Consider the following 12,720-nt stretch of genomic DNA (forward strand, 5'->3'; position numbering starts at 1 on the left):
ACCAGTCCTAGTCTTCGTACTTGTGGGCAGTGACTCGCACTTCTGGCTTCGTTTATGCTGTGTTTAGATTTTGTTTTGAAGGATTGAACGAACTCTTCTGAACTTCTTGACCTGATTTCAAATGGTAAGCCTAAAATAATAAGGTGGTGAAGGGTAACTGCTGAGCTCTTGCTGAATTTTGTTTCATGAGAAAACAGCTCCAAGCCACACGAACACACACGAAGCCAGAAATACGAAGATTAGACAAGTCCGTGTACTACCCATCATTCCCAATGCCCGCTGAAGCGCCGCACATTGCAGCTCCTATAGACACTAGCGCCAAAGTTTCCTCTAGTGTATATTTAGGAAACTGTATGGCCTTCGCGCGGCAGTTGCGAGAGGAATAAAAAAGCGTATGCTTTGGCGCGTGTGGACCTCAATCAAATTGCAGTGATCCCACTCCTGCACCAAAGTGTGCCAAATAAAATTGACTACACTACCCTGATAATATCCACGATAATTGTGCCAAGCTGTGCCAAAGTCGGATTTGGAAGTGTCTCTCACCACAATGTTCACGCCGGCACATCAAAACATGTGCACCTTTTTCCCGAGGTCACAAAAGTCACAATCACGTGTCTAGAGTCATTCTGCTGAATACACAGAGGTCGAGCATGCGTCCTAAATAATCCACGATGCTATGTTTGGTGCCAATGCAACTTTTGTTGTGCAAGTCTGCTTAATAGCGAAATGCGCTCTCAGCAGGGGTCGTGACGTCTTGTTCCAATAAGTAGCGTGAAACTGCGGCGTCGATTCATCCGTGCAATTCGTCCGTTCCAGGAACGCTGCTGATAGCTTGTTTGAAGAGTTGCTCGGCTCGTAATTGAAGCGATGTTTACTAACTTCATGTGTGCTGCCAGAATGTTTGTCACGTCTACCTCTAAACATCGCAATCTAATTTTCTGTGCTTTGCATTCACAGAAGAACACGTGAACGGAGAAAATAGGATGACCCTTTTTCTCTAATATACTTTATTCCTGGAGATTCATTCAGAAAAGCTTTTTCGTGATGTCTTCCATCAGCACACCCACGTTTGTAATGGCTATTGCCGAAAAAGCTCCCAAAAGACCCTGCCCTTTCGATCTTGAAGTTGCTAGGGTACGAATACAAAATTTTCGCATGCTTTCTTTTAGAATGCAATCTCATTGATGAAAGCATGCCTCCTGGACGGAGCAGCTGCAATTCAGTTTTTGATATGCGCAGCTTGCAGTAGTGGCGCCATCGCTGGGGGCTCGTCGGAAGGCCCACTGTGGAACGGCTACGCCTGTTACACGTACGCCCCTCGCTTTCCAGAGTCAGTAGCTGACGGTTAAAAAAAATTGAACATTTCAGCATCGCATTTATCAGGTCCGTTCGATTCACCTGGACCAATCGGAACCAGTTCACAACTGTGCATGCAAAGTTCAGAAATGGTGCCGCGTGAGTTCAGCGGTGTGGGCAGAGCGCGACGCCCGGAACAAATGACGATGTTTCGACAAGATGCAGGCCTTATTTCTGTTAGCTTAATTTACACCGTTCAACTAGCACTGATCGATGGCGAACCGCACATGCGGACAGTTTATGAGGCGCAAACATCTTGGCAAAATACACCGCGTTAGTAGAGGCAGGTACAACGGCTACGCCTAAGGGCTGCGTCGCATGCTCAGCTGCACGTGCGGCTGCACAAAGCCGGCACTGTCAGTGTAGGAGGTACTGGAAAATCGTGAAGCAGTGCTGCACCTCTTGTGCACCTTTCGAAACAAATGGCAGGGCTCAGAGATCGTCAATGCTGCACTGCTGAAATGAATATGGAAAGGTGGAGCACCTCGTGAACTGGTTCACGTAATGCAGGCGAATTGGGCGGACGTTTTTTTAATAGTCGGTTTTGGGGAGGCTGTGTCACTCGAAGGGCGCAGTCGCTAGTGCGGGCTATATTTTAAGGCATAACGACGCTGCTCAAAAACGTTCTGTGCTACTAACCTCTCTTTCATGTTTACATAACTGACAACTGGAGTCAGTTACCGCTTCGGCAACTGGAGTGGTCATTGGCCCTTTAGCCAGTGTTCTGTTGAGTGCGACATCGTGTCCAAAAGATACAATTTGTTAGTTTCATTTATGCTCTTTGCAGTTAATTCGGTACGAACAAATTGTATTGTTATAACTAATTATAAGGCTTGATGTCATCTGGAGGAGCACACTAGCGGTGGGGTTGCCATACCGGAGGACCCTGCAGGCGCAGAAAACTTGCTGCACGCGTGGTGTTCGATATTCGTACAGCGACTTGGGTGACTAGAGACTCCTGGAACACCTCTTGCATGTGGACGCACATACAGATAGAATCAGACTTGTCTAGACCACCCAGCCGGTTGCTCCAGCTGCTGTTTTTAATTTTTTTTTCAGAAGTGTGTAAAAATAGACATCGTAATGATATCAAACATGGTCATACTGCATGTTAAGTCCCTGTGCGGTTAATATAAGGATGTACGGAAGCATGTAGCTAACCTGAGATAGAAACTGCGGCCAACAACAGTGTCGGCAAGCATGCACTCTGCTGGTTTAGATAAGTGGGATTTTATGAACAGGGACGGTGCATACGAATGGACCTCCAAAATGGTGCTACTATAATGTGGCCGCTTTGCGATGAAGGCTCAGTGCACACCCCTATATGGCCGTTCCAGATAGCAAAGCACTTTTGCCCAATCAGTTTGTGTTGAGAGTAAAATCTAGAAGGGTATACCAGCCGTCTTTAATGCCTGCCGAAATAGCGAGCGCGCCATTGATAACACCCGTAAAGTCAAAGTTCGTATAACACCCTCCTCCACCCTCCTCTTTTTGCGGTCCTAGTTCTTTCCTGCTCCTTGAAGATGGATGGGGCGTTCCTCTCTGATTGGGTAACAGTCGATGACAGGCCTGACACATGAGTTGATGTTATGGTATCTATCCTCCGTGCAAAGGAGATACGTTGGCTTTTTTTAATCTCTTTAGCCGCGTTCATCGCTCCCGTTCGCGCTCTTTTACCTGTGTATTAAACACAATGCGCGGGAGGATGTTATCAGTTTGGACACTGCCAGCAGTGCAGCAGGGGTGGCGGGGTGCACATCGGGAATGCCCCCCACACTCTCCGCGAAAATATTTTTGCTATGCATATGTAGCGCAAAATGACCCCCCTCCCCCCCACCGCCCCAGTGCAAATCAAGGTGGCTGCCTCCAAAAAAAGTAAAAAAGCAAAATATTCTTGCTTACACTACTAGTGATGGCGAAAACCAGTCGAGAATGTACATACAATTGCTATCGCAATAAAAACAAAATTGCTCTCGACGTCGAGTTGTCTTAGGCGAAGACACGAGGTACCCCTCGTGTTTTTTTTTTTTCTTTTTGTACTGCTTGCAAGAGGACAATATAGGGGTTTTTCGGTGTATAAACAGAACACTCTAGCCACATATAAAACACCACTGCAAAAGGAAAATGAAGTTGTTTGTTAAATCGTACAGTTTCAGCACAGAGAGACGAGTGCCGGAGGAGGTCGGCTTTATGAGACTAGCTTAATGACATCATGTTAACACCCGGCAATGTGATCAGTTGTGAAGAAAAAGAACCTGTTTTATCTTTGAATTCATCTTACAGAAATGCAGTTGGGACTGTGTATCTAGCCTTGTACATCACAACGTTTGTGTACCAAATCTACTGATTACCACAAGGGTGTATTTAGGATGTTATTTCATGTACTATTTTATTCAACCAGTATTCTGCTTATTTGCCACAAAAATGGTCACTGAGCAAGTTTTTACAGAATGTTCAACAGCATGACATTATTTTTGCATCATTAACTAAAATAGGAAGTGCTCCTAAGATGTTTGGCTCCATGAGGTTTGCAATAAGATGAAATATTTCTAGCTCTTTACAAGAGCCCAAAAATAATTGTTTATATCCTTAAATATAAATGCAACTTGCTTCTCAGTCAGGTTGTGAGGTTAACTGCTCCGGATCGCTCCAAAATGGAAAATTTTGCTGGTCCAAAGTGCTCCAAAATAGAAAATTTTGCTGCTCTAAAGTGCTCCAAAGTGCAAATTTTTTTGCACCAAAATGCTCCAAAATGTAAATTTTGTTGCTCCAAATCAGCATTACCTCAGTGGCATCAAATTTTGCTGCCCTCGCAGTTCACGACAGTCGATCAGCATCGTCAACGAGACTTATTTGCTTTTCGGCGCAATTTGAATCTCACTAAAAGGCTTGTTTGTATGTTATATGCAATGATTGGTAAGAACGATCGCCAATGTGTTTCATTTGATGCGTGAGCACTCGGCACTGCCTGGAAACAGCCGCTGATATTTGTGCTGTCGACAAGTGGTCCCTGTCATCCTCTTGGGGCGTTTGGTCATGAGCTTGAAATGCCGTGAATTCTGCCGTTTTGTCCCTCCTGTGTCTGTGGTGTGCGGTGCTTCACATGCTTGTTCTTACACCAGTGACTGCGACAGGTGATGGTAACTACTTTTCATTTCTGGTGAGGCTTCCATGGCGGGAAAACATAGTCGGCAGTGCGCAAAACGAGAATCAAGCGGTTGAGGAAAAATCTAGAAGAGTGGAAATTTGTCAGCTATAAAACTGCAGTTCATGATTATAACTTGCCACTAAACTATTTCACCTCTTCTATTCTAATAGAGAAGTAAAATAAAGTGAACTGAGGCTTTATCTTCACTGAAAATGAGGGCTCTAAGAGGAACTACTTCATGAACGATGTGCACTTGAGAAGCTTTGGTCTAAGCGCTGGCTCTTTGCGCAAAACAGTTGGCCGCAGTGTCACGATGACACGACGACGCTATTAGCTGTAGGGGTGTTCTTTGACTGTGAAAAGCCGCTTTTTTCTTTACTTGTACTTGTATACTGTAGTTAGGGTGCAGGTCTTTCAAGACAAGCAGCGTTGTGCTAATGGAATTGAGTTTTCTTTATAAACTCGCCTCAGCCCAGTGCATGGTGGAATTATGGGAGTTTCGCCTCTTTATGCAATGCAGGTTCGAGATTTCCTGAACCGGTTTGCCAGTATACCGGACATTCTGGAGCTGGACCATCTTACTGTGTCTGGTGATGTCACTTTTGGCAAGGGTGTCTCCCTCAGGGTGAGTCATCTTTGAAAGGTGTCCTTGTTGGAATATGTGTGCTAGTGTGTGTACATGCTGTACACTCAAACCTGGATATAGTGAACCCAGGTAAAACGAATTATCAGTTATAAGGAAGTAAATGAAGAATAGTCTTGCAATAAGTATAGAGGTAGGAATATAGGAATATATCTCTGTAACAAATTTTTGGATATAACAAACTTGATTTTGTATAAGGTTCAACTTGGTTGTTTGAGATATATATAGGTATACATATATCTATATATAGTGCTATATACAAATACAGGAATTATGATAGACAGGCAAGTATGTATGTATGTACGTATATATACAGACATACATGCCTGCCTGCCGCTCATATATCCTTATCTCAGAGTAACGATGACAGTTTTATTGCAATGACAATGATATGGACGCTTTTGATGGATTTTTGCCATCGGCATTTCTCGTATTAAGTACAATAACATTGCCCCACACCTCGCGTATATAACACCCCACACCTCGCATTGCCCCGCACCTCACACCTCCACGAGTAAAAGCACACTAGCACTGGCGATAAATACAGCTTGTGCAGAGATCAAACGAGCCGGTCATCTCTGTTCAGAGTGAGCATGCGATAACATCACACAGCATACGAGGCCTGCTGCTGATTGCTGCTCGAGTAGAAAAGAAACACCCTACTTGTCCTTTGTCGGACAAAAGAGCATAAGAGGACGCTTGAGAAGGGGGGCTGCATCACTTGGGCAGCAACTGCAACCTTTGATCATGAGGGCGGAGCTGCGAGCGCTGCCGTGTATGCTTCCTTGGCAAACATTGGCAAATGACTTCCCAAAGGGTGATAGCTCCTCACAGTGACATAATAAACACAACAAGTATATACTGTCACTAACAAAACAAGACCTGCCGCCAAGAGTTCACTTGAACCAGAGCAAAGAAGTTGTTCTCTTCTTCTTCGTGCCCACAAACGCGTATGAGCCACAGTGGCTCGTTCATCAATGGTGGCATTACCCCCTCTCCCAAAAAGCATCGTCTCGATGCTGTACATGAAGGCAAAAAAAGAAAAGAAAATTATATGAAAATTAGCATGCGAGCAAAATGAATGGCGTAAGGCGGAATAACGTAGTTGGTTGTGGGAACAAAAGTTAAATGAGAAATAAGAAAAATAGGAAAAATGTAAGGAAAAGACGAAACAAAAAGAAAGACGCGAAGTTACCAATAAAGTCAGTCACTCACTGGCGATTCACAGCGCGAAAAGTATGGTTTGAGACGTGAAACGTGAATGACTTCAGTTTGCGGGGTGAAACGGGAACGTCTCGAATGGCCTTGTGGGAGAACCTCGTAAGTGACGTCGCTGAGACGTCGCACAACCTTGTAAGGGCCGAAGTAGCGGCGAAGAAGCTTTTCTTAACGTCCATGCTGTCGGATAGGGGTCCACACCCAGACTTCATCACCTGGCTTAAAAATAACTTCACGGTGGCGAAGATTGTAGCGGCGCGCGTCTGCGGTTCGGCGACGTTGAATACGTTGACGAGCAAGTTGACGGGCCTCTTCTGCGCACTGCGCGAATTTGGCGGCATTCGTGTGGTATATTCCTAAGTTGTCGGGCAGGAGCATGGCGTCGAGCATCGTCGTGACGTCGCGACAGTGGACTAAGCGAAAAGGTGTGAAACCGGTACTTTCTTGAACAGTAGTGTTATACGCAAAAGTTATGTAGGGAAGTATGGTGTCCCAGTTCTTGTGATCGATGTCCACATATATTGACAGCATGTCTGCAATTGTCTTATTGAGTCGTTCAGTCAGCCCATTTGCTTGCGGGTGGTAAGCCGTTGTTTTACGATGTTCCGTGCCACTTAATCGCAAGACTTCCTGCAGCATCTCTGCGGTGAAAGCTGTCCCACGATCAGTTATGACGACAGCTGGAGCACCGTGACGTAAGACGATGCTGTTAACAAAAAATTGGGCGACATCTGCTGCGGTTGCTTTTGGAAGTGCCTTGGTTTCACAGTAGCGTGTTAAGTAGTCTGTAGCGACGACAATCCACCGGTTTCCAGACGAAGACGTGGGGAATGACCCCAGCAAGTTCATGCCAATCTGATGAAAGGGCGCCTTTGGTGGGCCAATTGGGTGCAGTAGTCCCGCTGGTCGTAAAGGTGGAATCTTACGTCGCTGACAGTCGCGACATGTGCCAACGTAGTGCTTCACAGTCTTCGCGAGACGTGGCCAGTAGTAGGAGTGTTGAATCCGTTGCAGCATGCGCGTATAGCCGAGGTGTCCGGATGATGGCTCATCATGACATGCACATAAAATGTCACCACGAAGCGTGGTTGGCACAGCAAGCAGATACATAGCTTGTGTAGGATGAAAGTTCTTTTTATAAAGCACTCTATCACAGAAACAAAAGGAAGATAGTGAGCGTGCAAAGCTTCGAGGAAGGTGGGAATTGCGTCCTTCCAGGTAGTCAATGAGCGGGATGAGCTCCGAGTCGTGACGCTGTTGCTCAGCTAAGCTGGTTGCTGATACGGCAGAAAGAAAAGTGTTGTCGTCTTCAAGGTCAGTGTTGGCATTTTCGACCGGTGCACGTGAGAGACAGTCGGCGTCGTTGTGTTTCCGCCCAGATTTGTGGACGATGGTGACATCAAAATCTTGTAGCCGAAGGCTCCATCGTGCTAGACGACCTGAAGGATCTTTGAGATTCGCGAGCCAACAAAGGGAATGGTGGTCGCTAACTACCCTGAATGGGTGGCCATACAAGTATGGGCGGAAGTTTGTTATGGCCCAGACAACAGCGAGGCATTCCTTTTCGGTTGCAGAATAGTTTTTCTCCGCTGGGGATAACGTTCTGCTCGCATAAGCGATCACGCGCTCTACGCCATTTTGCCACTGAACTAATACCGCTCCTAGTCCAACGTTGCTGGCGTCAGTGTGTAATGCCGTGTCAGCGCTTTCGTCAAAATGACCTAGTACAGGCGGAGCCTGGAGGAGGTTTCGGAGGGTGTCGAACGCATGGCACTGATCGGGACCCCAAACAAACGAGACACCGTCTTTTGTAAGCTTGTTGAGGGGTTCAGCAATCTTCGAGAAGTTTTTGACAAAGTGCCTGTAATACGCACAGAGCCCCAGAAATCGGTGTAGGTTGCGCTTATTTGTGGGCACGGCAAAGGCGGCAACGGCGCGGGTTTTCTTGGGATCTGGGCGGATGCTGGCATGGCTCACAACGTGACCAAGGAACTTCAGTTCTTCATATCCAAAATGACATTTGTCGGGTTTGAGAGACAACCCCGCTGTTCTAATTGCCTGAAGAACTGCATGAAGGCGTTGGACGTGTTGTTCAAACGTGTCTGCAAAGACCACGACGTCTGCAAAGACCACGGAGCAGAAGACGATGAGGGCAAACTGGGTGACAAAGACCGGCGAGGCGATGGTGATCTCGACTGGTGGTGCCAAATAGTCGAAGGAGTACGTTGGCCCGTGAGATAGGCTTCAATTTCGCGGGGGCGCTCACCGTAGCGCGGGCATCGAGCATCAAGGTGGAAGCCGCGGAGACCTAGTTGCCGGTATTGACAGTTCCGGTATACGTGACCCACTTCGCCACAGTGATAGCAGAGCGGACGGTTATCCGAGGTGCGCCACGTGCTTGCCTTGCTACCACTTTGTCTTGAGATAGACGGCGGATAGGTGAGTGGGCTCGAAAACCTTGAGCCGAGAGGTGGGCTCGAAGCAGTGTCGTGGAATGGCTGCATTGCCTGGTACCTTGGCCGCATAGCAGTATCTGTAGCCGGTGGCGCAGGGGATCACAATGCCGCTGCGTATGTCAGGACTGGGGCCTCTGGAATCGGCGGTGCGATTGGGGCCAGGGGTGTGACGGCCTGCCGGACTTCTTGTCTGATTACATCCGCGAGGGCTGACACAGGTGGATGGGATCCCACCGCCTGAAGCTGTTGCAATTCGTCCCGAACGATACTTCGAATGAAGTCTGCGAGGGTCTGTCTCTCGCTGTCAGAGCCGATAGAGCATGTGGTGGCCAAGATCTGGCGTTCGTATTGTGACGACCGCTGCTGCAGCGTACGTTCCATCGTAGCTGCCTCACTGATGAACTGGGCGACTGTCGTCGGTGGATTGCGCACGAGCCCAGCGAAAAGCTGTTCTTTTACTCCGCGCATCAAATGGCGCACCTTCTTTTCCTCACGCATGACAGGGTCCGCGCGCTTGAAGAGCCGAAGCATGTCCTCGACAAACATGGATACACATTCGTTCGGCCGTTGGTTTCTGCAGGATATGGCTTGTTCAGCCCTCTCCATCCTCTCGGTGTTGCGATAGGCGTCACGGAGCTGTCGGCTAAAATCTTGCCATGTTGCAAAGGAGCCCTCGTGGTTCTCGTACCACGTCTTCGCAGAATCCTCCAAGTAGAAGTAAACTCGGCGCAGCTTGCGAACATCGTCCCATTCGTTGATGCTGGCGACCCGATCAAAGTGGTCTTAGCCAGTCATCAACATCCTCGAAGATGTCTCCATGGAACGACTTTGGAACGCTTTGGCTTTGGCCATGGAACGGTCTGTGGCACGTGAAAAACATGGGCGAGAAGAGAATCATGGGCATCGCTGGTTTGGACTGCCTGGCTTGACATCGCAGTTGCCATCTTTCTGGGTGTCGATGCCAAGGGACCAAATTCAGGGGGTAACCCACGCAGGCGGCGGCTGATTCTTGCTCTGGGAGATGTAGCTGTCTCCACGATGGCCGACACAGCCGAAGTACACGTACCCAGCACCTCCACCAGTAATGTCACGAACAAAACAAGACCTGCAGCCAGGAGTTCACTTGAACCAGAGCAACGAAGATGTTCTCTTATTCTTCGCGCCCAAAAACACGTATGAGCCACAGTGGCTCGTTCATCAATGGTGGCAATACAAATAAACAAACGAACTGGTGCACTACTATTTCATTTTCTCGTACTTATATAGGTATGTTTATAATAAACACTGAATATAAAAAAGTCGTTCATATGTCAGATGCAATGTCCTTATATAATGCTATACTGTCATCACTTCTATCTTCAGCTTGCCATTGTAGCCGTCATCTCTCTCCGAACATTACATGAATAGTTATGCTGCAGTGACAGTTTAGCCCTCTTCTTCGGAAGCTTGGCATAATCATGTCTAAGATTTATGACCATAGTTATGGTTGTTGAGCTATTTATTACTTTGAAAGTAAAAATCTTTTGTTGTAGAATGTTGTAGTTGTCCTGCTGCATTGTGTCACAATATATCATGCGTGCCTGAAGATGTCAGAAAGTTCTTTAGTAGTATAGTCGGACACAAGTTAAAAAGTCTGGGAAAGCTCCACCCAGAAAACCCAAAGCACTGCAGCCTCTGCGACTAAAGAAATAGTCACACTCATGCACTCAACCATGTTCTCAGAAGGCAGCGTCAGCCGCTGTCCGACCCACGATGTCAGCCTGGAGCGCGCACCCATTAATGCAGGCTGATGTGCGTCTGCCTTCAAAGAAGAAATGCTGCAGACTTTTAAAGTTTATTGGTATCTGTGTTGCCATTAACGTGAAATTTTCAAAGGAAAACCTTACGACACATTTTACTCTTACGCACCCATGGCCATGCTTCTATTAAACTGCAGACATTATGCGCAGGGCACAGTGATCATCATAGCCAACCACGGTGACCGGATCGACATCCCCGCATCGGCCGTTCTCGAGAACAAGATTGTGTCTGGCAACTTGCGCATCTTGGACCACTAAGCTGGCAGCGGACATGCGGCAGAAAAAAAAAAAAAAACCTCTTGGAGCCCTGCAGTTATCATGTTGCGCCCCTCCGACCACCTCTTTTTACTTGTCTGTGCTATGAACTTCTCGTGTTGCGAATTAGTATTTATGTGGTTTATACAATGATACCCATATATTTTCCTCTCGCTCGTGTTGTATTATGTCTACCAAGCCCTTTCGCGTAGGTTTATTGCTGGCAAAAACCAACGTAGAAAACACAAGAAAGGCTAGACTTGCCCGTTTAGTGTAGTAGATTTAGCTTGGACTATTAGCTGGATGATGTTTTGATGGCATTTATAGGTGAACCAAAAGCAAATGTGTAATGCACAAGGAAGCAAACCTTCTACGAGCATATTATACACGATTGACATCATCTTTGCAGCATGGTTTGTCGTGACGCGTTTGTGTCAAGGCTGTGACACAGTCACGTGGTGTAGTTGTGCCATGGTTAAATGCAATTTAATGCGTACGCCTGACTGACATAGTAGTCGCAGCATGGTCTGTTGTGACATGGTTGTCATGACCATGACATAGATGTTTCACGACCGTGACCTCTTTGACATCAGTGGGGCATGATTGTGATGCAGTCACATTGTTAACCACTTGTGGTGCAATCATATCGCAACATAGCCGCACTGTGGTTCTGACATGGTCACGGCTGCTCGTGGCATGATGGTGCCACAAGTGTCTTGTGGCAGACCTTGCAAACATCTGTGTCGTACAGTAGTGTAGTACAGCAGAAGTCTCAGCACTAATCTGGTGCTAATGTACGGCATTGTTTTCGGAGGTGTATATTTGAAAAGTGTCGACGATGCTAGTTTACGCTATTGTAGTGGTTCACCTGCTGCATAATTTGTGAAATAATGCGTTGCATCCCATGCTTGTTTGCATGCATATAAGCGTGTTGGCACCCTGAATTTCACACTGTGCCATTTCTGTCGCCGGATCTCCTAGTCTGAGCCAAGTTAATAAGAACAGTGATAACTATGTCTGTCGTTTTCGTCTAGCTCTTTTCTGGACGCCATTTCTTAAGAGATATTCGTGCATGAGCTAAGAAACTGCACGGATCAAGCTCGCACTTGTGCCATAAATATTGAAAGAACCGCTTGAAACTTCGTGGAAAAAAAAAGAACTGTTACAAGAGAGCACTGGTCACATACACCTTGTGCCATTTGTTTCAGCAGAGGTGTAAGCCTCGTCTTTTGATGAGCCATCAAGTCAGCGATGAGTCTAATCATTTTTTTATTTACATCTTTTTTAAAGCATTTGGACATTGTAAGCCGGTCGTTGTACCCCTAGAAAGCAGGCTTTTGTTGTCCGTTCTGAACTTCATTACCCAAGTGACACCAGGGTCGGCCGTCGATGGAATTCTCATTTAAAACAAATTATTTTTTACATTTTAACATTATTGTTGTTGTACTGGGCTTAGTTCCTTTTCATTTTGTATCGGGTCTAATATATATTTATCTGGGAAACTTGGGATGTGTTGTACGTCATCTTGCGCTTATGATGTTTGCGGAAGGAACGCATAGCAGCGAAATTTTACTTAATGTGCGTTGCCACATGTACATCTGGTGTTGGAGCAGGGGTGACTGCGTCCTGGTCAAGTGGAGGCAGTGCTATTTTTGCAGTCTTAATGTGTTTACCTGTGCGAGTATTTCAACAAATGTCTCCAAGAGAAAGGAATTGCGTAGCAATCCACCAACTGCATTCATCGTCGAATCTGTCTACGGTTTGCAGTTATGTACAAAGTAGGAAGTTCTTTTTTTGTCTTAGATCATGAAATAAATTATTGTTGAATTCTCCATGCATGGGTGT

General features: G+C 46.5%; 1 protein-coding gene across 5 annotated transcripts in view; it reads left to right on the forward strand.

Moving 5' to 3' along the window:
- The window catches only part of UGP (UDP-glucose pyrophosphorylase), an 81,705-nt gene extending 68,994 nt beyond the window's left edge, over positions 1 to 12,711 (forward strand). For all 5 annotated transcript variants that reach the window (XM_075866139.1, XM_037419011.2, XM_075866141.1 and 2 more), the window contains 2 exons: positions 5,025 to 5,129; positions 10,771 to 12,711. In XM_075866139.1, the coding sequence (XP_075722254.1) occupies positions 5,025 to 5,129; positions 10,771 to 10,878 (213 nt within the window). In that variant the 3' untranslated portion in view covers positions 10,879 to 12,711. The remainder of the gene's footprint in view (positions 1 to 5,024; positions 5,130 to 10,770) is intronic.
- Positions 12,712 to 12,720: the final 9 nt, after the last annotated feature.

Source organism: Rhipicephalus microplus, chromosome 6 (genome assembly GCF_043290135.1).
Source record: "Rhipicephalus microplus isolate Deutch F79 chromosome 6, USDA_Rmic, whole genome shotgun sequence".
NCBI classification, from domain to species: domain Eukaryota; kingdom Metazoa; phylum Arthropoda; class Arachnida; order Ixodida; family Ixodidae; genus Rhipicephalus; species Rhipicephalus microplus.